Raw genomic sequence first — 27319 nt, forward strand, 5'->3', positions numbered from 1 at the left:
TTTCAGTGGCTTTGAAATCTTGTAATATCTAGAAGCTCTAGAGAGCTCTGAATCATACCAGGTTACTATGTAGTTCTGGCTCTCCTAGAATTCATCATGTAGAGCCTGCTCACAGAGATTTGCCTGCCTGTCTCTTGAGTTGTGGAATTAAAGGCATTTGTCGTCTTACCTGGCTATGGTCTACACAGAGAGTAGGCATTTTCTACAGTAATGAGATGGACCATGCTACATACTAAGATTGCCTCAGACACAAAAGATTGAGTTTTAAAATTTCAAGAAGAATGACAGGTTTAGATTGTTGCCTGTTACATAAAATTTATACAGTATTGATGCTCTTTTAAGCACATGTAAATCTCATCAGCCCAGTAGGAAAACACTCATTTTATCTTTATCTATTCATGGTTCATATGTGCTTCCTTCAATATGCACTGTAAATGCTTTTAGGGATGTCTAGGAATATGTTTGAGATCTGGCCTTTGCAGTAAGTTAGATAAAGAGTTTTTGCTGTGTGCAATTCAGAGTTTAACCATGTTGTCTTTCCATTCCACAGGCCACTAAGCCATTACAGTATGGTTGTTACTGTTAGTGTGCTAGGGGTGTTAGGCCACACAGGAATAACTATAATAATGTTATAGTAAATGCAGCTCCTGTTCAGGCTATATTGCATATGTGTTTCATCTTTTCCTCTCACAGATAGCACCAGGTCCCCCCTCCCCCCTTCCAGGGCATTGTCTGTGAGTCCCTAGCTGATACTTCTTGATGCCAGGATCTCTCACCAGGGATGTGAGTTTGTATCAAAGTGGTATTGATAAGCACACATCCTGCTCCACACTCCCATCACTGGTCCCTGCCCAATGAATCAGAGTGTCTGGCTGTAGGTAGTTCTGTAAAACCGCCCCACCCCCAGAAATGTATGAGGAGAGACTTGACTTCTACCATGTGGACCTCTGCCATGCTGTCTACCTCTGATGCTGGGACCTTGTCTGGCCCTGTGAAGTCAGGGCACTCATACCCCTTTGATGTTCAGGGAAATGAGATTCCTGGTGACCACCAGTAGGACTGTTCTAAAGGCTATCTGAAACTCCATGAGGAGGAGGAGGGGGTTAGTGTTTTAAAGTTTACATAAATATTTTGACATGGGTAAGTGCAAAACCCAGACATTTAGTGTTAATGCCAGTCTGCCTGTGCTAGCTCCTATGATGTCTGAGGAATGCATTAAGTTATTAAACAAGAAAATAAGAAAAAAACAAAAACAAAAACAAAAACCTTACTATACATGGTACCACCTGACCAGATTTAGTCCTCTTTTCCCCAAATGTCCAAGCATAGAAAGCTGCTCTGTCTCCTGAGAACAGGGGTCCACACTCATAGTTCGTGGAGTGGCTGTGAGTTGGTAGCTTTGTTGAGCATTTATTTTGCTGAGATTTGATATCATTTAAAAACATGTCTTATGTTTTTCCCAAGTATACTAGCTGGTCTCTAAGAAACCCCACACAGTCTTAGTTAAACAGACTTCTTGTTTCTAAATGTCAAAGATGTCTCCAAGGCAGGAGATTTATAACCAGTTATTGGGGAAATGTAACAACTGCTTCATTGTGTTCAAATGCACCCTGAGAAGGAGGCTGCAAGTGTTTGTGTCGTCACAGCATGCTGGGATGAGTGGCTGGAAGACTCTTCTGGATGGGCACTAGCTTTTATAGATCCATCATTCTGGCATCTTCGTTTAAAAACAAAGAAGTGGAAACATTTTTTGTTTCACCATCAACAATTCAGTGTGGTGACATAATTTCTATTGTTGACGTTTTCATGCAGTTTTCCCATTCTAGGAAAAAGGATATTTTCTCAGTGTTCACAACTAGAGAAGTAGAAATAAAGTTGAAAAGTACCCACTGTAAGCAAGGGTGCAGAGAGGGCGCCAAAGTGATCCATCCATGCTTGGGAAGGTTTTTCTTATAGATGTGAGACAGAATAGCAAGAGGCATCTGGGAAAGTCCAAAGCAGCCCTGGCTACCTCTCCAGGGCAGAGGAGTGGGAAGACTGGCAATGGCCTGGGGTATCTCTCTGGGAGCAGAAAGAAGAGGTGGAGTAAGGAGAAAACCTCCTCGCTTGTAAAGAAAACCCCTTAGCTGCAGAGTAGGGGAGGGCCCTGCTGGCCTGTGACTTTGGGATGTGTCATAGATACATGGCAATAGGGAAGTGACTCTTCCTGGCAGATAGAAACCCGAGGAGTTTCATAGGCCTTCTATAGGACAGCCAGAGCCAAGCCAACGCTGCAACTTTAGGGTTCTCTTCTGACCTGACACCCATGTTTAAAGAATATTCAATGTCTTCTAAGTATAGGAATTAACCGCCCCCCTTTGCCAAGTGTTGGAGTGATGCCTCTTATGAGGTAGGTATGTGGGAACCTCCAGGGTAGTGTTACTCTTACTCAAGGAACGTGGGGCCACCTTGACCTGTTTCTGTTCAGAGAGGTCTCTTTTGCACCTCAACACATAAAATGAGCAAAATATAAGGTGAAGTGCATGCTGGTAGTTGAGGGAAACCTGGCCTATGACTGAGAGAGAATAATTTTAGTGTGAGCATCAGGTTTCTCTTCTGTTGACCGTTTCTCAGCTCAACGCACGGCTCAGAGGAATCACTGCCCTGACACAGACCCAGGCAATGGAGATGAGACTGAGTCCTAGGTGAGTGGCAGCTATAGCCTTGCCAGCGTGTCCCTGGACAGGGCACCCTTACTGATCTCTCCAGGGCTCCAGAGGCTCCACTGAGCCTCGCTTGAAAACTGGTCAATGAGAAACACATCAGCATGTGCAGTACAGTTGGGTATTGTGCAAGGTCAAAGGAAAAGTACAGATTGTGCTGACAGAGGAAAATCAATGTCAACACTTGATCTTACCCAAAAGGCTTAGCAGTGCTGAAAGTCAACTTCAAAACCGATTGTTAGGATGCTTTTGTAAATGAAAAATAAGGAAAGGACAACTCATTTTTAAAAAGTTAGGGAAGCGAATAACACATCATTTCAAAATCATGGCATTTTCCAGTAATATTCCTTTTGAAGTGCATTAGATGTTTTATTTAGAAAACAACAAATTTTCCCCCCCTGCTAGCTATGCTTGCTCATAGTTCAGGCAGCTCTCAAATCACAATACACTAATTTGGCCTTAATTCACTCTGCTACTGCTTCAGTCTCCAAATGCAGGGAGTATAACTGTGTGTCACTGTACATGGTTTTAAAACTGTTCTTAAACACATACTAGATGTTACTCTGAGTGAAAACAAAAATTATTAATCTTTGTGTTGGCATCTATAACCCATAAGATGGAGAGAGGAGAGAGAAACTTAAGAGACTTTTAAAATCTAGTTGGTGGATATTACCATTAAGTGAAAAAACATGTATTTTATACTTAAGTAATTGCAGTCCTTTAAGTTTTAAGAATTCTAAAAGCTGTTTTAGTATTTGAGGGTAAATTTATATAAATTTAAAAATCCTTTGTCAATATTAATTTGAGCTTAGAATGTAGTTTACCCCTGAAAGCATGAGAAAATAATGAATAGTTAGCTAGGTATAGTTTTGATTTCTGTCTGGAACTTAAACTATGCAACAGACAGTCATTGTACAAATTATTTTCTTATTTAAATTGCAAATACTAGTTGGTTTGGAATTGAGCTATCTAGTTCACCTTAGAGTTTAAAACCAGGCTTATTCTGTTTCACAGGAAGTCCTTGACTAAGGTGGCTTCTCTGCAGGTGAAAGGTTCGACTGGCTTCTGGCGTGGCTCTGCCCCTAGCACTCAGAGCAGCATCTACAGCACCCTTTACAAACACTTCTTGATACATGGTGTTTCGAAAATCTGTATTGTGAGCCTGTTCTTATTTTCTCAAATGCAGAACTGTACAGCGGATAGTAACTGCAGTACTGAGAGTCACAGATATCAATCGGCTGTGCTTTCTTTAGAGACATCATGGTGATGTCACCTTGGATTGTAATGCATTAGCTAAATGTTCCAGTAGACTTCCATCTGTCTTTCTGAGTTTGCTGTTACTGCGACTCTGAAGAGTATGGCATCATCAGATTTACCTGTTAGGGTAAGGGGCCAGCAGAGGAATCTAATTCATAAGTGCCCTGGTCTACCTGAGCTAAACAATACATCTAACAAAATCCAGGATGAGATGATTTAGAGGGGAAAAAAAAAAAAAAAAACTAACTTGACAGTCTGGAAAGGAACTAGTTGGGTAAATATTTATCAAAACAAGGTTGAGACCATTGGCATTATTAATAATTTGGATATTTGTTTTCTTTTGTTTGTTTGTTTTGGTTATTTTGAGGGAGGGGTTTGAGACAGGGTTTCTCTGTGTAGCCTTGGCTGTCCTGGATTCACTTTGTAGCTTTGTAGACCAGGCTGACCTTGAACTCACGGAGATCTGCCTGCCTCTGCTTCCCAAGTGCTGGGATCAAAGGTGTGCACCACTACCTGGCTCATCTGGGAGTTTGAATGCTGAGCCTCTCGGACTTTATTGTGCTTAGTCAGTTTTATTGTTCATGCTTCGTTCCATGATACAGAGACTAATGTGCCAGTGTTCCATGTCTGAACTCTCAGAATGCCATCGGGAGGGATCTGCCGTAGACCAGATAGACATAGCATGCCTGGTATTTAACAACAAGCTGCTATTAAGGAAAAGTCCTCATTGTACCTAGGCACACTCTGGTACTCTATAGGTTCTTTTTGTAGGAGCTGTGTTTTAAGAAAAATCTCACGAGGTGCAACTAAGCATTTTCATAAAGGCCTTCCAATTCACAAGAAATCCTTTTAAATGTACATTGGTTTTTGAGAGTTTCCACTTGGAATGGAGCTGGCTGACTTTTGTTACATGGAAATTCTCTTCTTTCCTCAGCCCTCCAGCCTTCCTCTCCTCTCCCTTCACCTTTCTTCCTCACCTCTTTCTTTTCCAGTACAAAACCCTACAAGACAGTGATGTGAATACTTCTGTTTGAACGCTTGCACATTTTCCTTGATTATAAAACCCCAGTTTTAGTGATCATGTTTCAATAAACATTGCTACATGCTATCACAACTTATTCAAAGATATAAGATTCGGGTCTTCATAATTTGTTGAAATTGAACTTGATGTAACGTGAACATCTAATGCCTCTTTCATTTGGAAATTGTCTGTGCTGTGTGTGTGCAGTTTCTCCAGAAGGAAAAATTTCCTTAGGGGCATTGTTTTATTGCTTTCACATTCCTGCCTGCTCTGTTGAGTCTAATGAGGTTTATCTGTCCTTTAGGTGACCTACAAACAAGATCTGTATGCAGCTGAATCCATGATTAAGGGTATGTTCAACCTTGTGACTGTCAGCGCCTGTGTTTCAGGAAATATGAGCCAGCTAAGGATTTCTCAGGACAGTTAAATAACTGACATTTTAGGAGGCTGGATGCCTGGAGGCTACGGAGGTCTCTGATTCGTGTTTTGAAAATAATTGCATTTTCTTCTCTTTCCTGCTTGTGAAATACCACTTATTATGCCACATTGATTTTAATTTTTATAAAAGGAAGACTTTAGCCTATTAAATATGGAGCATCAATACCATGAGAAGGGCAACTGCAGAAACTGATATTTCAATAAAATTGTGAAAGTCATTATTTTTTACTGCTTAGAAGGCTGTCCCTGCCCCTCTGCACTGTCCTCTCAGAGCATTGGGGAGTGCCCTCCATATCACACTTTACACAACTTAGAAACATTGGACTAGATGATTTGTAAAAATCAAAACAAAGCAAAACCAAAAAACCAAACTTTTTTTTCGTCCAATGCTGAAAATATTTTTTTTTTCAAATTTAGTGATCATAGAAACATTGCCTTTTGTCATCATTACAGCCCGTAAGATACCCTGTGGCATATTTAACAACCATCACGTGCTTACTACTATGCTGGGAATGTGACCAACACACAGGGTGGGCATTCTGTGTTCTGCAGGCTCTGTGGCTGAAATCAGAGTCCTCAAGCTCAGCACCAACTGACCATCTTGGCCACATAGGTCAGGTGATCCCGCATAGGTCAGGTGAGCTATCCTTGGATCCTGGGTCTGAGGGTTTGTGCTTTGTTTGGTAGTCCCCCAGCAATAGCACCGAGGTACCAGCAGCACTGCTCCCTCTCCTTGACACCTTGACTGTGACCATGAAGTGTATCTCTTGAACTTGTCAAATGTCACAAGGGATAAAGTTGTCACTGACTGAAAACACACATTTTAAACACCCAGTTTTAGAGGTATTCCCTCTGGCCTCCAGATATCAGGAAGCAGGTGACTTTTTGTTTTAATCAAAATTAGATTAGAGGCAAAATTTTATGCTCAAGTTTTAGCTGAGTAGCAAGCAGTTAAATTCAGTCTTTTGCTGGCATAGTGCAATCACTTGGCCTCTCATGTAGAAAACTGAGCTCTTCTTTAATCGTGAGGCTGTTTTTTAATTACCCTCACATTTGTTTCCCTTCAAAAGTATTTTTTTCATGCCGTTAATGTCATGTAATTTGTGTTTCTGTGTTTGTAAATAGTTAATCTATAACCATAAATCAAAAAGTTAACATATATTTATATATCAGCCAGGCAATGTGTAAATATTTCCTTGTGAGTGGTTGGCAAAGTGATGGTGTGGTTGTTTATGCTTTTAACACAAAGACATAGAAAACTCAGTTTGATTGTATTTCCAAGTAAGCTGTGCACTGCTTAGGTAGAGTAGTGATGTGGTATGAGCAGTGAGGAGGTAAGCGTCTCGACTGCTGATCTTCCATGTTGTAATGCTTTCCCCATGTATCCACCAAAGCCAGAAGATATGCAAGAACAAATATTTTAAGCTAATTGCGTTCTTACTTAGGTAATGGTTTCTACCATGGTATTTTCAAGCTGTTGTCCTTTATTCTGAGAGACTGATCTGACATGGCTAGGTGTAAGCAGTTGGTTTAATTGGAAACTCAAGAGTTTCCCCTCTTCTTTAAGGCTTGTATTTCTGGGACCTTTAAGGAGATTCTGATATTACTGCACCTACAGAGGGCCACATCTCTAGGGCTTTCATACTCTGTAGGCAGCCCGGTCAGCAGTCATGTGAGTTTTCTCAAACTGTGAGATTATAGTCTTCAGTTCCACCCCCACGAATCAGAATCTGTCTTGGCAAGAACCCTGGGTAACTGCATTGTAATCAAATTTGAGAGGCATTACTTTAGGCTCCCCCTTATAGTCTCCTATACGTCATATCTATCTAAGCTATTTCTACTGCATTTCAAGTTTGGAGTCTTGCTATAGTCTTCTATCTCCAAGTGAATAATTCTTTAGCCATGATTACTACCTTCTTCATGACTTGCACTAAATACTGACACTGACAATTGAAGTACCTTTGGAAACAGGATAAAGAGAACTTTTGTAGTTTTACTTTTGGAACTTTGAGGTTGTGAGATATAGCAATGTATGGTAGTGTATGCCTGTCATCCCACTGCTGGCAAGACAGAGAGGAGGGTTGGTCCTTGAAACTCAGTGGTCAGCGAGCCTGGGTGTATCAGTGAGCTCAGGTTTATTAAGAGACTCTGCCTCAAAATATCAGGTCGAGAGCAACTGATCATGTCTCCCCGTGTCTGGCCTATACATACCTGCACATTTACTTGCATTCTTGCCACACACATGCATCGAATTGCTAAATATAATGTAATTACCAGAAGTCTATTAGAACCTATTTATTCATAGGCTTAACCTTTTCCAGCTGCATCAGTTAGGGTAACCCAGGCTGTGCAGAGTGTCGCGGTGAGCCTTCTGGAGGCCCATAGGGAATGGTGAGTGAAGAGTCAGTGACTCCTACAGCTGCTCAAAAGATCCTGATCCACTGCAAACACTGTTGATCTTCTAGGTTCTCCTAGCACACTGGTGAAGTCTTAAAATGGACTTAAGTCTATGGTGGTGACTATATCCCCCTTCTTTAGGGAAGTTTCCTAAGGTAACTTGCTCCCCTCAACCCCTGCCATATTCTGATAGTTTTGATTGGTACTGGTGCTGGAGGCTAGCATGGGATGGTCTGATTGGCCTTCAGTGGTAAAAAGGCTCTTACACTGGACAGTAAAGCTGGATCTGCACCTTGAGTCTGGTCTCCGGAGTCTGATTCCAGGGATTCTGTGTGGGCTCCATAGCCATTCATCCCCCCACCCCCAATTCCTGATCCCCATACCAAGGAAAGCAATATGATATGCACATGTGCTGATATACAGAAAGAAAGAAATTCATCTTAGCAGTGGCAGGAAGATGGGTCAGAAACACAGATCCATGAAACTACCTGTCGCCACCCCAAAGCTCCTTTCAGAGCTCTCCACTCTGTTGAGGTAGAGATTGAGACTCTTGACTTTGCTGCAAAAAGAATTTTAGACCAAGTTAATATTAAGTGGAATTGTAGTTTCTTAAGAGGTCTTTAGGTCACAGGTTAGTATTCAGAGAAAGGGGACATGACCCAAGTGTGGTCTCATGCTTCTCATGTATTTGATGTCAATGGGTTTGGAAGTTCCATCTTCCCAGGGTTGCTGAGGAACTTGAGTGCAGTCATTGGTGTTTCCTGAAATACTCAGATGAAAGGATAGAAGGACAGATTTCATTCAGTACCATAGAACCGAAGAGCACAAGAATTGCATGGGAGTTAAGATGTTTCCACTGTCAACAGTTAACAGTCCTGCTCGTGAGGCTCGAAGATGACATCTGAGAGAGCACTAAGGCAAGATTCAGGGGTGTATGTACATGTGCCTGAAGCATGTTTCATTGCTGTTTTAATATTCTTAAGTGTCTGTGTATAAATGAATCTTATCTCCACATTCACAACCTTCAGAGTATGTCATTCATCGTGCTGGAATTTTTCAGTCCCAACTGCTTTGAGTCTTCATCCAGACTCCTGAGTGAGGCACACCTTTCCCTTTCCATGTCCCTTAATCTCCCCTGTCTTTCTATTCTGTTGTCCATGACCTGTCATCTACAAGCTAGCCATTCAAGGAAGTCAGTGGCATTGTTTTCATCAAATGCCAAAGAACAGAGAATCAGGACAGCCTTTATTGTCTGGACTTATGCTGAGACCAAATGTACAATATGGTGTTCCCACCTCAGAGAGGGAGATTTCTCCCTCTTACCCTTTCTGTCTTCCTGTTCTAGTGAGACCCTGGACAGACTGAGGCTACTCTCTCCATGTTGATGGGGGCCATTTCTGTGTTTAGTCGGCTCATAAAAATGCTGACCTCTTCCAGAAACTCTAGTTGCCTCACAGACACAATCAGAGCTTAGCAGCTATTTGGGTTTTCTTAGTCAATCTGTTGCATGAAATTAATGATGATTTTTAATAAATGGTCAAAGTCATTTTGTGGTCTGTTCATTTTAATTTATTTTGTACTTGGGATTGCATCCAAGCAACCATGACCTTGAACATGCAGGCCAAGTGGTCTACCGCTGACTTAACGTTTCTAGCCCTCTTTTTACTTTTTATTCTGTCTTTGGATCTCTCTAAGTTGCCAAGACTGTCCTTTAGCTTGTGGTCTTCCTTCCTGCTTCTTGAGGAGATGGGATCACAGGCTGGCTTTACAATATACTTTTGAGCACTAATTCCCAGCATGCATGTGGCTCTAGCTCTTTGTTGAGCATTGTTCGGAGCATGTTGTCTATAGCTCTTTATCTCACAGGAATCCATGGTGTAAGTAGTGTTGTGATTTCCAGATTAGTAAGTCATGGGAGGTATCCTGTTCTTGGAACTGAGATTTTCATTTAATAACTCATGTCTTCTCAGAAAAGCATCATCTACTCTGTGTCCAGGGTACCTGAACACACATAATTTATTATGTTACATCAGCAGTGGAATTTCAGTCAACACAAAATGACACTCACGATACCTAAGTGTTTATGTTCAATGTGATAAATACCATAAAGTTTCTAGCTGGTTTAAGTTCATTGCTCATTTGTCACTCACCGAATTATAGATCAAAATACATATTCTTATTTTAAGAACTTAGTGATTTCAGTGCTGCTCACAAAGTCAGCATGTGTTGAGCCTATTTCAGGTCAGGGTTCAATAAACATGGAAGGACTATCTTCTGTATTGCTTTCTTCATGTCTGATGTTGTTGCTTTGGGTTTAACAATTTTGTAGTAACAGATACAGGCATTTTCTTTCCTTAAAGATTTAAAGTTTAGGAATATATGGCTTTCCCCTCCCACCTTACTGCCTTTCTGTTTTAAAAAAAATGTATATCTGGATTCAGTCTATGTGTCTGTCCATCTGTTCCCATGTCATTAGAATACTGCTGTAATGTGGAACTCTGTTGTGTGGAGCACAGAGCACTCATGCCGGGCCTCTCATATAAGTGTTCTTGTGTCAGAACATGGCCCATGAATGAATCTGTGTGAGGGGAATTCTGAGCTTGTGAGAAAACTCCAAGTAAATAAGACAGGTCTTATAACCACAGTTCTTCTAAAACATGGGTTGTTCTGGGGATGTGCTTTTGTGCTTCTCTCAGGTGTAATAATAGGTGCAGGTTTAGTTTAGATCACCATCATCTCACCCTTTATGTTTGTAAGCATGAGTTGTCCTCATGACTGTATACAGTAGAAGCTCATGTGACCTTGCCCTTGTGACTGTATACAACTTGAGCTCAAATGAACTTTGCACACATGACCTTGCTAAACCCTTAGAGTGGCCCTAGAATAGAAATTGTTTGAATAAAATGACTATTGTACGAGACTTTAGTCTGACTCATTTTTAGGCTCCATTTTCCCAGGTTCACTTGCCAACTAGAGTGGTAACAGTCTTGGATCCAAAAACTGTCTCAGTGGGCACCCTGGTAGTTTTTACATTCAGCCTGTCCAGCCTTCATGCCTTTGGGTCAGGACGGTGCAGTTAGCTGACCTTCTGGAGAATAAAGAATTATCTCCTAGTATTTTTTCTAGAAAGTACCTGCTGCTACAAGCATCACATATGTTAAGAAAAATGGATGATAACTAAATGATAAGTTTCTAGACATGTCTTTTGACAGAATAAAAATAAAAACAATGGAGGAATAATAATTTAAAAGTTATTAGTTCTACATTGTTTTTATTTTTATTCTGTCAATGGACATGTCTAGAAACCGCCTCTGAGAAAAAGGTATCGGACGGGTCTGATGCTCTTTGGGTGGATGACACCTAAATGAACATCGGTACAAAGTCCCAATTTATTTCTAATATCAGAGATCAGACCTCTACTCTTGCCTGATGCGTCTAAAACAAAAAGGGGGAACTGTAGAGAGCTGCGTAACGCTGTGCCTTAAAGATGGAGCTGGTTTCTGCCTTCCACCTTCCCGATGGTGAGTGCTCTCTGTCACAAACAACTCCATATTTGGCTAAGGCTGAGGATCTGGCTTGCTTCCATGTATGTGGACTTATCTGCATTGCCCACGAGGCACGCCTGGGTTGGCTACCCAGAGGCTATTTAAGTTGTGGGCTGGCTTTCCCCAGGGTCAGAAGATTGTTCAAGGTTCCTGAATAAACTGCATTGAGAAAAAAAAAATAAATAAAAAAGTTGTTAGTTCTATGATGTTTAGGCTTTTTAATTTTTATTTTTATAAATCTCTTCTTGGAAAGCAGCACCTGTCTACTTTAGAGTAGAACTTGTACTTTTTTTTCCATGCTGTGGTATATCTGCTGAGTATTCTGTAATTTGGTATATTTCAGCTCTTTTTCACTTGAATACTAATCATTGATGGGCAGCATGTGCTTTGATGTGACTATTTCCTTGTTTACTTAGCATTTTTCACTCTATAAAACTTTGCTAGGATAAATTAAAAAAAAACTTATGTCAGATGCAAGAGGATTTTGTACTGGCAAATTTATTACTTACTGGAATAATGGATTTGGCTATATCAATAAAATATTTGGCCCATCTTAATTTTCAAGTTAACATCCTTCATTGCTAGGAAAACAAACTCTCATTTCATTAATATTTGACTTAGGTCTTTAATTTCAAGCAAGCACATGACTCAGATCTCCAAGAAGAAATAAAGTTTCCAATCTAATTTTTCTCTTCTGCTAAATTTTAACTTGATTTAACTTAGCATCATTGCCTGCATGTGCTCCTCCATGCAGTGTGCCATGGTTAGTAGGAGAGGTGTGTGGAGAGTGGCGTCCTCATGGCTGTCTTTGTAGAGACTGTGCTAAGATGCATTGAATCACAAATTACTGTTATGCTTACAGAAAACAATGCAACCCCGGCATTTCTTTTTCTTAAGGTAGCGTGTTAAATTTGGCTCATGTTATTTAATGTTTAACTCTTTCCAGCTTTTATTCTGAATGAAAATGAAAACAATCTTTTCAAAGTCGTGTGATTAATTAGTACAACAAAACCCTGGGTTGACTGATACGTTTGTAAACATCACTGAACAAAGAAGTACTGTATTTCCCACCCCTTCCCCGAACTGGCCAAGCCCACCCAAGCCTGCTCTGCATGTTCAAACAAACCCCAACGATGTTAAAGTGGTAACAGACGCCAGCGCTAGCATACTTTATCTAGATGTACACAAGCCATACAAACAGTCTCAAACCACACTTAATTTAATATGCTGACCATATCTTGGCAAAGAGGTCAATATTCTAAAAGTTTTCTGAGAAGAGAGCCCCTATGGAATTTCTTCATTAAAAGAACGTATTTATTTTTTCAATATTGCCCTTCAGCAAATCTTGTAATACATTCAGTTTTGTGACTAAACAGTGTTATAAAAATTCATTTTATTCTTTCCTGGTTATAATTGTATAAAATTGAGAAGACTTATGCTATAAAAAATGGCTCATGGTGCCTTTTTCATTTGATGCTCTATATATAAATGAAAAGAGAGTTAAATTGAAAATAATTTTAACTGCTTTTAGTTAGAATCACTTAATATTAATTCATATAAAGGTCCATGTCTTTTTCCCAGTCATTGTGTATTGCTTTATTTTTGTTTTTCTTAAAAGGCAGTTGATTTGTCTGAAATTCAACTTCTCTTACTGGCTAATAACTGTATACTTTATTTGGAAAATATAGTCTCCACCTTCCATTTAACCATCAGTGCACAGGTGCATTTCTTTCACAACCCTAAGGAGACTACATCTGGGTCCTTATACTTGTTTCTTCCTCATGTTATTTAAAAACTCTGCTGATAGGAAAGTGTTTGACTTCCTTTGTGCACGTGCATGAAAGGATGTGGAAATGCTTTTAAACAGGCTCACACTGGAAGGAATAAGATAAATTACATATGAACAAAGTTGGTATAGCATTGTGGAAACAGAACTTACTATGTTAGCTTTGGTGACTTACGCACATGGAAACAGAATGGTTTAATTTTGTAAGCATCCTTTAACATTTACTGAGCATTGTGACTTTTAAGTGCAATATTCTTTGAAACTTTTGAATGAAGTTGAAAAGATGAGCAAGGGGAAGCCAGGTTTTTATCGAGTGCAACAGGACCACTGTCCATCTGTGGTATGTCCTTGTCATGGTTTTCTTGTTAAACTCTTGGTGATGGCGCCATTTATATTAACCATGTTTTTTGGGACAAAGAAAAGTGACAGCTAAGATTTACTTGGAAACCTTGCTTTTTGATGTTTCTGGCTTTTGACTGATACTTAATTTTCCACATTTCCTCCATTAATGCCAAGACTTCTTTGTACATAATAGTTTTTGTTCTTTACTCTTGAAAACAGTGCTGTGATGGTATCTTGTGTGAATATGTGAGAACATTTGCGTCAAGAACATTTGCGTCAAGCTTTTCATTAATAAGAATAGGAAGGCCATAACATAATTTAAAAGGAGCTTTGTTTTCTAGACATTTTATTGTTAAGAAAGATATAAATTAGAAAGCTAAATATTTGGGTCAAGATTAGAGAAAGTAGCATTTGCTTGCTTTGTTTAATCTTATAATTTTCTTAATTTGTCATCAGTGAAATGTCAATTCAAGTACAGGCAAGAAAATCTGTCCTTTTCAAAATGTCAAAGGTCACAGTGAGCTCTGAAGCATGAAGTAAGAAAGAGGGTAACAGATGAAAGCTTGGTGGAGCAAACTTGAAGTGTCATAGACAAGAGTAGATGTGTAGCCCTGGACTCTCTTGCTTGTGGAACTGAGTGTTGCTAATGTTTCACTTTATTTTTCTGAAGAAAACTAACATGAGTACTGCAAATTAAATTTTGGTCCTTCCTAAAAATTCACACCTAGTGTTATACCTTCTTTTGCCCATGAAAGATGTTTGTTAGAATAGCACCTGAGTTAAACCTTCTTAAAGTTATCTATACTGACTGTCTTTTCTGATGGAGTTCAGATTTTTCCAGTTCTCTGATACCAAGCAACCTTGTTTGTATGGATATTCTCAATATGAGATACTATTCTGTTATAGTCTGCTGTAAAACTCTGGGTCCTGTTTAAATTATTAGTGTTTCAGTATTATGTCGACATTGTTACTAGTGGCCCCAGTTTGAACCCTCTTGTGTTGTTTCTTAAAGCTTCTGTGGTTTTGTTTGGATCAATGTCTTGTGATGTTGCTCAGTGGCTGGTCAAGGGTCCTGTTTATCACTTATATCCACTCTAAGAACCCACAGCGTGATATTTTCAATCAAATCAATATGTGTACAGCTCAAGGGTACACATGGGAAATGAGTTTGTGAATAGTCTGTACCACCATATCCCTTCCATCCCTTCTCCCTTTTCAACTTGTTTCTGGAAGAAAATGAGAGCTTGCCACACTTCATCACATTTCCAGGGACTCAGCTTATGGCCAGATTTGGCAACAGGAGACAGAGAAGGAACTGTAGCAGCACTCACCCCCATTTCAAAGCCACTGCAACCCCTGCTCAATGGGAAATGTTCCCTTCAAAGAGTAGTCGGGGCCTTCAATTTCCCCCATTGGCTGCTGTTGTCATGGCTACCACTGACACATGGTTGGTTAGAGAAAAAAGAGAATCTAATCAAGAAGGAGGGGCCTGAGTAAGATGCTCAATCCTCATTCAGAAAGGCAAATGGGATGGACATTGGAAGAGGGAGAAAACAGGAAACAGGACAGGAGCCTACCACAGAGGGCCTCTGAAAGACTACCCATCAGGGTAAGGAAGCAGATGTTGAGACTCATTGCCAAACTTTGGGCAGAGTGCAGGGAACCTTATGAAAGAAGTGGGAGATAGAAAGACCTGGAGGGGACAGGAGCTCCACAAGGAGAGCAACAGAACCAAAAATCTGGGCCCAGAGGTCTTTTTCTGAGACTGATATTCCAACCAAGGACCATGCATGGAGATAAGCTAGAACTCCTGGACCGATGTAGCCCATGGCAGCTCAGTCTCCAAGTGGGTGCCCTAGTAAGGGGAAAAGGGGCTGTCTCTGACCTGAACTCAGTGGCTGGCTCTTTGATCACCTCCCCATGTGGGGGTGGCAGCTTTACCAGGCCACAGAGTAAGACAATGCAGCCAGTCCTGATGAAACCTGATAAGCTAGGGTCAGATGAAAGGAGAGGAGGACCCCCCCCCCCCCCCCGCCATCAGTGGACGGGGGGAGGAGGATGGAAAGAGAAGGAAGAGGGAGGGAAGGATTGGGAGAGTATGAAGAGGGGATTACAGCTGGGATACAAAATGAATAAATTGTAATAAATAAAAAGATAAATTAAAAAAGAAAAAAATGTGTTCAAGTGTAAGCAAAGAAAAAGACAGGTGGAACTTCTTCTTTCCCTTAGCTACTTGACAAATATTTTAAAGTACCAATTAAGGAAGTACTACAGTAATCTATCCTCTTGAAATAAAGACAGCAGAAATATAAGGTGTCAAGTAATTAAAGAACTGAAAAGAGACATCCACATTGAAAAGTAGCTTGTTGTGTAGTTCAGAAGTGAAACATTTAGTGTTCCTCAATTGTTCTTCACTATATATATTCTTTTAGGCAGGGTCTCTCACTGACTCTGCAGCTCACTAACTGACCAGACTGGCTGACCAGCAAGGTCCAGGGATCCACCTATATCTGTCTCTCCACCTTTGCACCTTTACCAGGAGTGTTTTGGTGGGTTGTAGAGATCTGGATGCTCGTGTGATAAACGCTTTGCTGATGAAGCTGCCTCCTAGCTCAGGGTATTTTCTAAATGACTGGAAGTAGAGCAGGTGAAAGGTCCAAACATCTTCAGGTCACTGTTTTTCTAGAATCTTTACACATTCCAGACCCATGTCTAACTGAAAAGTAGACATCGTTCAAATTTATAATAATTCCTTCACTACCCCCTTTTCTTTACCTGTATATTGTAACCTTGAATTTGAAAACCTTGTCTCAGACTCCCATGTACTGACAATACAGGCTGAGGACACTGTTTCTGGCTCTTTTTATAGCATTTTTAAAAATTATTTATTTATTTATTTATTTATTTATTTATTTATTTATGTATTTATTTTTAATTTGAGATGAATTTTTGCCACAAAGCCTTGTCTCATCTGATACTATATATGTATGCCAGGCATTATGAATTCATGGCAATCTTTTTACCTCAGCTTTCCAAGATCTGGAATTATAATCAGGTGCTAGCATGTGCAGTTTTCTTATCACATTTAGTGTTTTTTTTATGGTAATTGAATTTTTTTATTTTATTATTATTTTTTTTATCAGTTACATTTTATTAACTCTGTATCCCAGCCGTGTCCCTATCCCTCATTCCCTCCCAGTCCCTTCCTCCCTCCCTCATCTCCACCGTGCCCCTTTCCAAGTCCACTGATAGGAGGGACCTCCTCCCCATTCATCTGATCCTGTTTTATCAGGTATCTTCAGGACTGGCTGCAAAGCCCTCCTCTGTGGCCTAACAGGACTGCTCCTCCCTTCGGGGGTGGGGAGACCAAAGAGCCAGTCATTGAGTTCCTGTTAGAAACAGTCCCTATTCCCCTCACTTTGGGAAACCAATTGCTTACTGAGCTACCACAGGCTACATCTGAGTGGAGGTTCTAGGTTATATCCATACATGGTCCTTGGTTGAATGTCAGTCTCAGAAAAGACCCTGTGCCCAGATATATTTGGTCCTTGTGGAGCTCCTATCCTTCCCCCATCAGACTAACTCCCCTTCTTTCTTATGATTCCCTGTACTCTGCCAAAGGTTTGGTCATGAGTCTTTGCTTTGAAAACACTGCTAGTTAGAGTGTTTCAGATGGGCTCAGTAGACTCCTGTCATACGTTCAATGCACATCCCATCTGTCTTTCTAAACGAGGATTGATCATCTTACCCCATGTCTGCTCAATTGATTATCTTTTTTAGGTGTATAGATTTCATTATGTTTATTGTATCTTATAGGTCTATATAAGTGAGTATATCCCATGTTTGTCTTTCTCCTTCTGGGATATTTCACTCAGAATGATCTTTTCTAGATCCCACCATTTGCCTGCAAATTTCATGATTTCCTCCTTTTTGATTGCTGAGTAGTATTCCATTGTGTAGAAATACCACAATTTCTGTACCCATTCCTCCGTTGATGGACATCTGGGTTGTTTCCAGGTTCTGGCTATTACAAATAAAGCTGCTATAAACATGGTTGAGCAAGTATCCCTTTTGTGTACTTGAACGAACTTTGGATATATACCTAGCAGTGGTATAGCTGGGTCTTGAGGAAGCACTATTCCTAATTGTCTTAGAAAGCGCCAGATAGCTTTCCAGAGTGGTTGTTTTAAAACAAGATATATTTTAAATTTATTTAATGTATCCTTATAAGCTGTTTTAAAAAAGGATTTTTGTTTTGTTTCGGCCTCCAGGTGATCTGAATGTTGATGCCTGTTTAGTTCTGCATGGTTTCAGGTCTGTGTACTTCTTTGTCTTCGATGATTTTTACAATTGGATCCTGGAACCTGATCAGATTTAGATTTGTAGTTTCCCTAAGACTAGAGAAGGCAAAAGTAGTTAGAGGTATTTCATAATCACAGTCTCTGACATTTAATGACTGCCTTTGTACTTGTTCTAGAAAGGATGTGAATCATGACATTTTAATTGTATTAATTAGTTTTCATATATTAGAGACAGTCATAGAGAATTAAAATCTTTCTCTCTCTGTCTCTCTGTCTCTCTGTCTCTCTCTCTGTCTCTCATGTGTGTGTGTGGCTGTGCCCATGCATGCACACAGGCTAGAAGAAGTCCAACAGTGTCCTGCTTTATGGTGCTTTGCTTTATTGCTTTAATATAGGGTCTGTCATTAAACCTGGAGTCAGGCAAGCCTCAGTGATTCTTCCATTTCTACCACTCCATGCTTGCCTGAAAAATTTTGTCGATGCTGGGAATTCACACTCAAGTCCTCATGCTTTTACAGTGTATGGTCTCACTCACTGAGCCATCTCCGTTTCTCATTGGGATCCCTGGTTCTGAGATATAGAAGTAATAAAGCTAGAATGGCCTACAATTATTCACTGGTCTTCTTCTGTGATACCTAATTTATTATCTCAGGAAGTAAATGCTAAAATGTCAACATTTCAGTAATGAGATAAAGAACTTTTAAAAATATCTACTCCCATTTGTAATCATAATTTTCTTTCAGACTATTTATATAGACACTATAAAATGGGGTTGGTGATGTAGCTCTAGAATATTTCTTTGATTTTTCTAAATAATTGATCTTTAGCTCTTCGTTCAGTTCATGCTTGCAAGACTATCTGGGTATGACATAGCGACTTTCAGAAGCATCTCAGATATTGAATTGTATTTGTATAAAACTTTGTTATTGGATGCTTTTCAAGTTCCTGATATTTAAAATAGTTAAACTTGTGCTTATTTTCATACCTCATTTTTAGAGTATTGGAAGATTATTTAGAGTATCAGTAAGCTATAAACCTTGGCAATATGTGCAGATAAAACTATTGGTTGGTTGGGGTTAGTTTTTTAAAAGAGTTTCACATCAGAAGTAGAAAGACTCAGTGCATGGGTGGCTTACCATGTATTTCTAAACGCAATCCTCCAATTACCACACTATGAAAGTAGATTAAAGAAATGAAATATTACCTCAAAAGTTACACTGCTTAAGGGGAGCTAATCAGCTATGGTAGGCAATTTACATAAATTATTAAGAAGGGAAAGCTTCTTAATCCCCCAGTTATATACAGTCAGTGTCAGCTAACCAGAGAGTCCAATCTGGTCGAGCATCAGATCACACTTGGAACATCACAAAAGGCTAGAAACTTGTTGAATAGTTGCAAATCTGTGCATTTGAAGTATGAAGGCAGAAAGTTGCTCAAAGCGACTTCTAACCTCCAGGCAGACAGAGGCATTGAGTTAGAAAAGCTGTCTGGAGATTTTGGACAGTCTGTTCTTGGAGTAGAAAGAGATTGAGAAATTGCCATTGTTAGTCGAGGCTGTAACACATGGTCCATAGAGAACACGAGGACACAGCTGGTCTGTCTCAGACCACTGTGTGATAGAGAAATGGTGGGAGATTTTATTGCCTGAGCTGACCACACATAAAGTGGCACCATGATCATTATTATCATCCTCACTCTTAGGTTTTGCTCTCATAATGCGTGGTGGGAATTTTGATTTCTTTTACTATTAATTTATTAATCTTTTACTATTAATTTTTCCTTGTATCTTATTTGTTTGATAAAGTAAGTATACTTTTTATTATAAAATGTTTTCAGTCCTAAAGGGAATAAGAACTTCCTAGATAAATTCCATGCTTTCTCCTGGTTTCACAAATCCATGACATGATACTTTTTGGCTTCATCTACTTTAGTATTTCCCTATGAGCTCTTCTCTCCCCGTAACTATGTGCTAAGTGTGTGATGGATTAGGCCTATGCATTTATATTGCAACATAGCACTCTAAAACAAATACTTTTCTGGGAAAATGATAATACAATGAATGGCTAGTACATTGGCAAGGGTAATCTGGACAAATACTAAGGGTTTAAGTAATTATCACCAAATGAGAACAGAACAGTTCCTGTGGACATTGAAGTCATTATGGACACTCTTTGCTGACACTCATAAAAATTTATATAACACATTTTAAAACAAATACAGTGCATTAAAGTGATACAGAATAGAGCTTATGAATACTTATAATTTAAAACAGTAACTCTACTCATGAACTGAAAATATTTCAGAATGACATTAGTTTTATGCTATTTTCTAGAGTAAACAAAAAGTATTTCTCATTTTCAAATCTGTTAGCTGTTTATTATAAATGTGACAGAACTTGAGAATTTAAAATTTTATTTAAAAATTATCAGATGTAATTATAATTTGGAAAGGAAAAAGGATGTTAATCATCCTATATTTATGTGTGTGTATGTGTGTGCATGTATATATATATATATATATACATATATATGTATATATGTATACTACACAGACTACAGCTTATAAATAAGCAGCAAAATTACTGTAAGATCTATATAAAATAATTTTGCATTGAAATAAAATATGAAATTAGAGTGTTAATTAGCAATATTACGATTGCCAATTGAAAACAAGCTGTACAATGACCTTGCACTGGGTACCATAGCATGGTGAGTGGGATTACCCAAGCAGGATATCAAGAAACTAGAGAATGAATGATCATTGAAAGATTTGGTATTTTAAGGTTGTTATTTCTTTGAAAACTCAGAAATTGATTGGAAAATTCACTTGGCAATGAAAGATTCTTAAGTAAAATTTTATATTGAGAATAGCTTAAATACAGTCCAAGATAATGAAAAATATAGTTGAAATATATTTTTTAGTATTCTTTCTTAGGGTGATTGAAGTTCTCTAGCTTTAGTTTTGTTACTGTTAATTCACATCAAACAGAAAGGCTATTCCTGCATAAGGAATATATGCTAAAGCAAGGAAGGAACAATCTATATGTTATGTTTTTGCTTGAAAATTTTCTACTTATTTGTAGTTTATCAATTTTTCAAAAATTATTGCGGCACTGACACATTGATTGTTGAGTTGGCAGATAGCTTTGTAGTCATACACTCAACTTTTTTTGTGCATTAGAAACACTTAGAAATGTTTCCAGGCATTTAAGTATTTAAATTTATGGTATATTGATCACGTTGACTTCTTCTCCAAAGAATATGGTTGGAGAATAGTTACCATGTAACCGGAGTCTTTTTTGAGAGACTTCTGTGACCTTGTTAGCTTAATGTAGCCTCCTTAGCATTTCCAGCTAAACTGTTCTGTTGCCTCCAAGTGATTTTGCTGTCTGCTCATCACACTATGTTTATGGTCCTTTCCTCACCTCAGCCTATATTATTTGCACTGTGATCCCTGAATTTATTTCAAATTCCTTGCTTCCACTCCTAAGCAAAACTTACTTACCTCTCTAGAGTAAATTCTAATTTTGCTTAATTGTAAAAAAATGATCTAATTCTGTCAGCAGTCCATGTTTCTTAACTCCGTGGTGTTCCATAACCCAGCCAGCCCCAAGGCATCCCAGCCACCAGGGCCGGCTCCACTGTGCTGCACAGGCTAGGTGCAGGGCCTCAAGTGCTGCTGCTGCTGAGAGGTAGGGCAAGCTCTCCAGAGCCTCATAGCCACAGCAGGGAAGGGGCCAGCTTGGCACAGCTCTTGGATATCTATGTTTTCCTAGGTGGCTGCCCAGACCAGGGACATCCTCATGGTCTGTAGTGGTAATAGGAGCCATGGACGTCAACACCGACACCTGCTGCTTCATGGCTGCCTCTGGGCCATGTTGACCGAGACATGTTGACCCATGTTGGCCTTCAGTGGCACTGGCTGGGACTTCCCCATCACCTCTGCTGACAGGGAATTCAGCCAGTTTTTTTTTTTTTTTTTTTTTTTTAATTTTATTGGGAAATCCTATTTCAAAGTAGGTTTTGTTGTCTTAATTCAAGACTTGGAGCTTGATAGCTGCAGTGATGCTCCATAGTACCTCAAATTGCTTTAGAGGGGGACTTCAGATCTTGGGAGAACACACAGAAAGTTTACGGGTGAATGTTACTGTGTTTATATTTTAATATTTAAGATGTCTCAAATAAGCCTTCAGAGTTTGAGGAAAATTCAGCCATTTTTATTTGCTATAGTAAGAATACAAACAGGAACTGAGCTGTATGGAATTGATAATCTAGGTGCATATCAGGGAAAATCTGGACATGACCAGAAGGAGATATTTACCTATAAGTGGCCATCTATGAGAATCTGCCTCATGAGCAAAGGATGGCAGTTGTCATAGAAATGATTGTCTCGTCTAGTTATTCCTTTTAGACTATAAGCCAAGATCTCTCACTTCTCTTCTATGGCCTTAATGGTGGTGATTACACAGTGTTTAGTGTATGGACGCATTGGCCTGTTTCGTATTAAGCATTAATAAGTGTATTATCATGTAGCTCAGGTCACTTTACCTGGCCTGGAGCTAGAATCTCCTCATTTTACTCAAAGCGGATGAAAGTCAAGCAAGTACAAGTTTCAGGATAATAGGGCTTTTTATTGAATGCTTTCTTTGAACGATAAAATTTATGAACTTTTCTATTTTTGATTTCAGAAAAAATTTCACAAGAGATTTGTGTGGTCATGAACACAAAAGAGGAAGAATCTATAGGACGTCTTCTTGAGGAAGTGCTAAGAAATGAATTAAATGTAAGCATACAAAGACTGAGTTGGATTAGGAATCATAAATTTTTGTGGTATGAAGGTGTCTTCCTTGAAAAACACACAAATCATTCAAGCCAAATGTTGCTATTTCCTCTTCCCTTAACACCTCTTGTTCCCTTAATACTGTAACTGCAGCATACTCCATGCCCTTCTATTCCTCGTGGAAGTGGTTCTCAATCTTCCTAATGCTGTGACCCTTTAATGCAGTTCCTTAGGATGTGGTGACCCCAACCTTCAAATTCTTTTGTTGTTACTTCATACCTGTAATTTTCCTACTGTTTTGAGTTGTAATGTAAATATCTGATATGCAGGATGTCTGATTTGTGACCCCTCTGGGGTTCATGACCCATAGATTGAGAAACACTGCTCTTGGTTGTTTCTCATGGTTCTCGTCTTCATATGTGGCTTGTTCTAAAAGCCCTACTTGTTGCCATGTGCTAAGTAAGGCTGAGATAGATAAGGAGACCCAATGTCCAGCATGTACTGGAGGCTATTAAATTATGTTGCCTATAAGTATTAGAGATAATGACAGAGGAGGAAAAAGAGTCATAATTGTGACCAGAAATGTGATAATCATGATGCTGAGAAAATGTATGTACACCTTTCAATAATGAACTGATCAGTTTCCTTCTGGGAAAATAGAACAAGCAGTGTGATGGATATAGGAACTGTTTATATCTTTCACCACTGCAACGATTTTAACAATAACTTTGTGTTTTGAAATGTTTTTGTTTGTCCAATTGATTTTTATTACAGTTTATTTCATTTTGTATTTTTATTGAGATAATTTAATTCTAAGAAGAATTTATAACTATCACATAACGAATTTTTAACATATATTGTATGATCCTGAAAGTTCATTGCAGTTAGGTTTGGAATTTGGATGGCACAGAGCAGCCCTGACATCTGACAGTCTGTCTCTCAAGCTCAACCTTGATGCCTAAGTTAATCAGTTTCCGAACTCTATCAAGAACATCTATGTTACAAAGTTGAGAGGGTGCAAAAGAATATATTGAAAGTGTGTTTTCTTTGTTGGAGACATTAGTACATGTTCACTGGCTGCTCTAATCTTTGTTGATAGCCTACGAGTGAATCCTTTTGAATCTGCAGAGCCAATCTCTAGTATTACATCCAGGAAGTAGCCACCAATAGACTTCCCAAGTTCTTCCATGTGGGTAACATTGCTTTATGTCTCAAAATCTTCAGAGTAAATTAAAAATAAATCACCCACTCAACAATTTCTTTGACTATTTTAAGCATATCATCTCATCACTTTTTGTTTATAAAGTATTTTGATAACGTGTGACAGAATCTGATTTATCTTATAAGTAAGTTGGTATCTTTACCTGGACGCCCAAAGAATTTTTCTTTTCAACCTAATTCAGTCATTCTCAACATTCCTATTGCTGTTACCTTTAACTACATTTCTTCATGTTGCGGTGACACTCCAAACCATTAAATTTGTTGATACTTCATTACTGCAATTTTACTACTGTTATGGATCATAATGTAAATATCTGAAATGCGGGATGTCTGATATGAGGCCCCAGAGAGGGTGGTAGTGAAAGTTTAAGAGCAAGTAGTCCAGTTGATTAATTAAAGATTAGTCCTCAGAAGCCACTTTTGGTGGGTATTCTGTGGTACATATAGTTTTGTTTTATTTCATAATTTTAATTTTTTCATTTAATAATTTTGTGTTACCCATAATTTTAGTATGTTGTTACATTAATTTTCCTCTTTTCAGATTATTCCTTTTAAGTGGGTGTACATGATTAACTATTAATTTCTCATAGTTTTTATTTGTTTAGATTCTTCTTACTTTTTAGTTTGTATTTCTTTTCAAGCATGAGAAGACCTGTTAATGTACTACTTTACTCTTCATTTATGCAACGAGTGGGTTGTTTTTCCTGTCATTTCTAAGTCTTCCAAGGCTGATTGTTTACAATTTCTTTTAGTGTCTTCAGTGCTAGGCTAGTTGGAATCTGTTTTGTAGATATGTCTGCCCAGTGTGCATTTCTATCTATGGGAACACTATTTTGCTGTTTATTCCTTCATTTTATAGAGTTCTATGAGGTCCCACTGGTATTTTTTGGTATTTTTAATTTTTTTATTCTTTTTTTTCTTAAGAATTCTTTTATTTTTTAATTTCACAAAGATCACATAGCTGAAGTAGTATATTTTACTTGGTATGGGAAGACTTTTCTTGTTGGTCTAATGTATGTGCTTATATATGTATCTAATTTATAAGTAAACAATGAAATAGTACTTTGTATATTGATCAAAGTGGTATGGATCTGAATTTCTGTTGAACAATTAAGTAATTACTTTAAATAAAGGTAAAATACAAACTATATGAATATCACTAAAATTGTTCAAATATGGCATAATGAACAACTGATAAAGGAGTTAATTAAAATTAGCTAGGGTGGGAAAATGCATGTATAAAGTGATACGTTAGGGGAAAATAAGTATGAAAAGAGTATTTATAGCATACCAACATTTTTTTTGGTGGAATATCTGGACTTGTTTGAATATTATAACATGTTCATGAAATATAAGTTGGAGAAGAACAATATCTTAAAGAATGCATAACAAAGTGATCCTAGTGGTTATAATAGGTGGTATAGTTCTATTGTAATTTATTTTATTTAAAAAAATTTTATTTTTAATTTTTATTATTAGGTACATTTTATTAACTCCGTATCCCAGCTGTATCCCACTCCCTCATTCTCTCCCAATCCTACCCTACCTCCCTCATATCCTCTCTGCCCCTTTCCAAGTCCACTAATAGGGGAGGCCCTCCTTCCCTTTCATCTGACCCTGTTTTATCAGGTATCTTCAGGACTGGCTGCAAAGTCCTCCTCTGTGGCCTAGCAGGACTGCTCCTCCCTTGAGGGGTGGAGAGGTGGAAGAGCCTGCCATTGAATTCCCATCAGAAATAATCCCTGTTCCTCTTACTATAGGAAACCATTTGGTTACTGAGCTACCGCGGGCCACATCCAAACAGAGGTTATAGGTTGTATCCATACATGGTCCCTGGTGGAGTATCAGTCTCAGAAAAGACTCCTGTGCTCAGATATATTTGGTCCTTGTGGAGCTCCTATCCTTTCCACATCATACTAACTCTCCCTTCTTTCATATGATTCCCTGCACTCTGCTGAAGGTTTGGTTATGAGTCTTAGTATCTGCTTTGATATACTAGGTAGAGTCTTTCAGAGGCCCTCTGTGGTAGGCTCCTATCCTGTTACTTGTTTTCTCCTACATCCAATGCACATCCTATTTGTCTTTCTAAGTGAGGATTGATGATCTTACCCTGGGTCATCTTTCTTGTTTAGCTTCTTTAGGTGTATAGATTTCCTTATGTTTATCATATCTTATAGGCCTATATAAGTGAGTATATACCATGTGTTTTTAATTTTTTTATTTTTTAAGTTATTACAATTTATTCACTTTGTATCCCAGCTGTGTAGCCCACTCTCTTGTCCCCTCTCAATCCTGCCCCCCCTCTCTCTTTTCTTCCCATGACCCTCCCCAAGTCCACTGAAAGGGGAGGTCCTCCTCCCCTTCTATCTGACCCAGCCTATCAGGTCTCATCAGGACTAGCTGCATTGTCTTCCTCTGTGGCCTGGTAAGACTGCCCCCTTCCTCAGGGGAAGGTGATCAAGGAGCCATCAATTGATTTCAGGTCAGAAACAGCCCCTGTTCCCCTTACTAGAGTACCCACTTGGAGACTGAGCTGCCATGGGCTACATCTGTGCAGGAGTTCTAGGTTATCTCCATGCATGGTCCTTGGTTGGAATATCAGTCTCAGAAAAGACCCCTGGGCCCAGAATTTTTTGGTTATGTTGCTTTCCTTGTGAAGCTCTTGTCTCCTCCAGGGCTTTCTATCTCCCCCTTATTTCATAAGATTCCCTGCACTCTGCCCAAAGTTTGGCTATGAGTCTCAGCATCTGCTTAGATACCCTGCTGGGTAGAGTATGTTATATGCCTTCTATGATAGGCTCCTGTCCTGTTCCCTGTTTTCTCCCTCTTCCGGTGTCCATCCTGTTTGCCTTTCTGAATAAAGATTGAGCATCTTACTCAGGGTCCTCTTTCTTGCTTAGCTTCTTAACTTCTTCAGGCATACAGATTTTAGCATGTTAATCCTATATTATATGGCCAATATCCATTTATAAGTGAGTATATACCATGTGTGTCTTTCTGCTCCTGGGATAGCTCACTCAGGATAATCTTTTCTAGATCACACCATTTGCCTGCAAATTTCATGATTTCCTTGTTTTTAATTGCTGAGTAGTATTCCATTGTGTAGATGTACCACAATTTCTGTATCCATTCCTCGGTTGAGGGATATCTGGGTTGTTTCCAGCTTCTGGCTATTACAAATAAAGCTGCTATGAACATGGTTGAGCAAATGTCCTTGTTGTATACTTGAGCATATTTTGGATATATGCCTAGGAGAGATATAGCTGGATCTTGAGGTACGACTATTCCTAATTGTCTGAGAAAGTGCCAGATTGATTTTCAAAGTGGTTGTGCAAGTTTACATTCCCACCAGCAATGGGGGAAGGTTCCTTTTTCTCCACATCCTCTCCAGCATGTGTTGTCACTTGAGTTTTTGATCTTAGCCATTCTGATGAGTGTAAGGTGAAATTTCAGGGTCGTTTTAATTTGCATTTCCCTGATAACTAAGGATGTTGAACATTTCTTTAAGTGCTTCTCTGCCATTCGATATT

The 27319-nt window shown here is 38.9% G+C and overlaps 1 protein-coding gene across 6 annotated transcripts in view; it reads left to right on the forward strand.

The window, feature by feature from the left end:
* Crppa (CDP-L-ribitol pyrophosphorylase A) overlaps positions 1-27319 on the forward strand; it is a 310932-nt gene that overhangs the window by 80379 nt on the left and 203234 nt on the right. For 5 of the 6 annotated variants that reach the window (XM_060367222.1, XM_060367216.1, XM_060367208.1 and 2 more), the window contains exons 5-6: positions 5285-5330; positions 22477-22571. In XM_060367222.1, coding sequence (XP_060223205.1) covers positions 5285-5330; positions 22477-22571 — 141 coding nt within the window. The remainder of the gene's footprint in view (positions 1-5284; positions 5331-22476; positions 22572-27319) is intronic. The other variant, XR_009585522.1, reaches the window with a different exon arrangement.

The sequence above is a fragment of the Meriones unguiculatus genome, chromosome 1 (assembly GCF_030254825.1).
Source record: "Meriones unguiculatus strain TT.TT164.6M chromosome 1, Bangor_MerUng_6.1, whole genome shotgun sequence".
Classification (NCBI taxonomy): Eukaryota; Metazoa; Chordata; class Mammalia; order Rodentia; family Muridae; genus Meriones; species Meriones unguiculatus.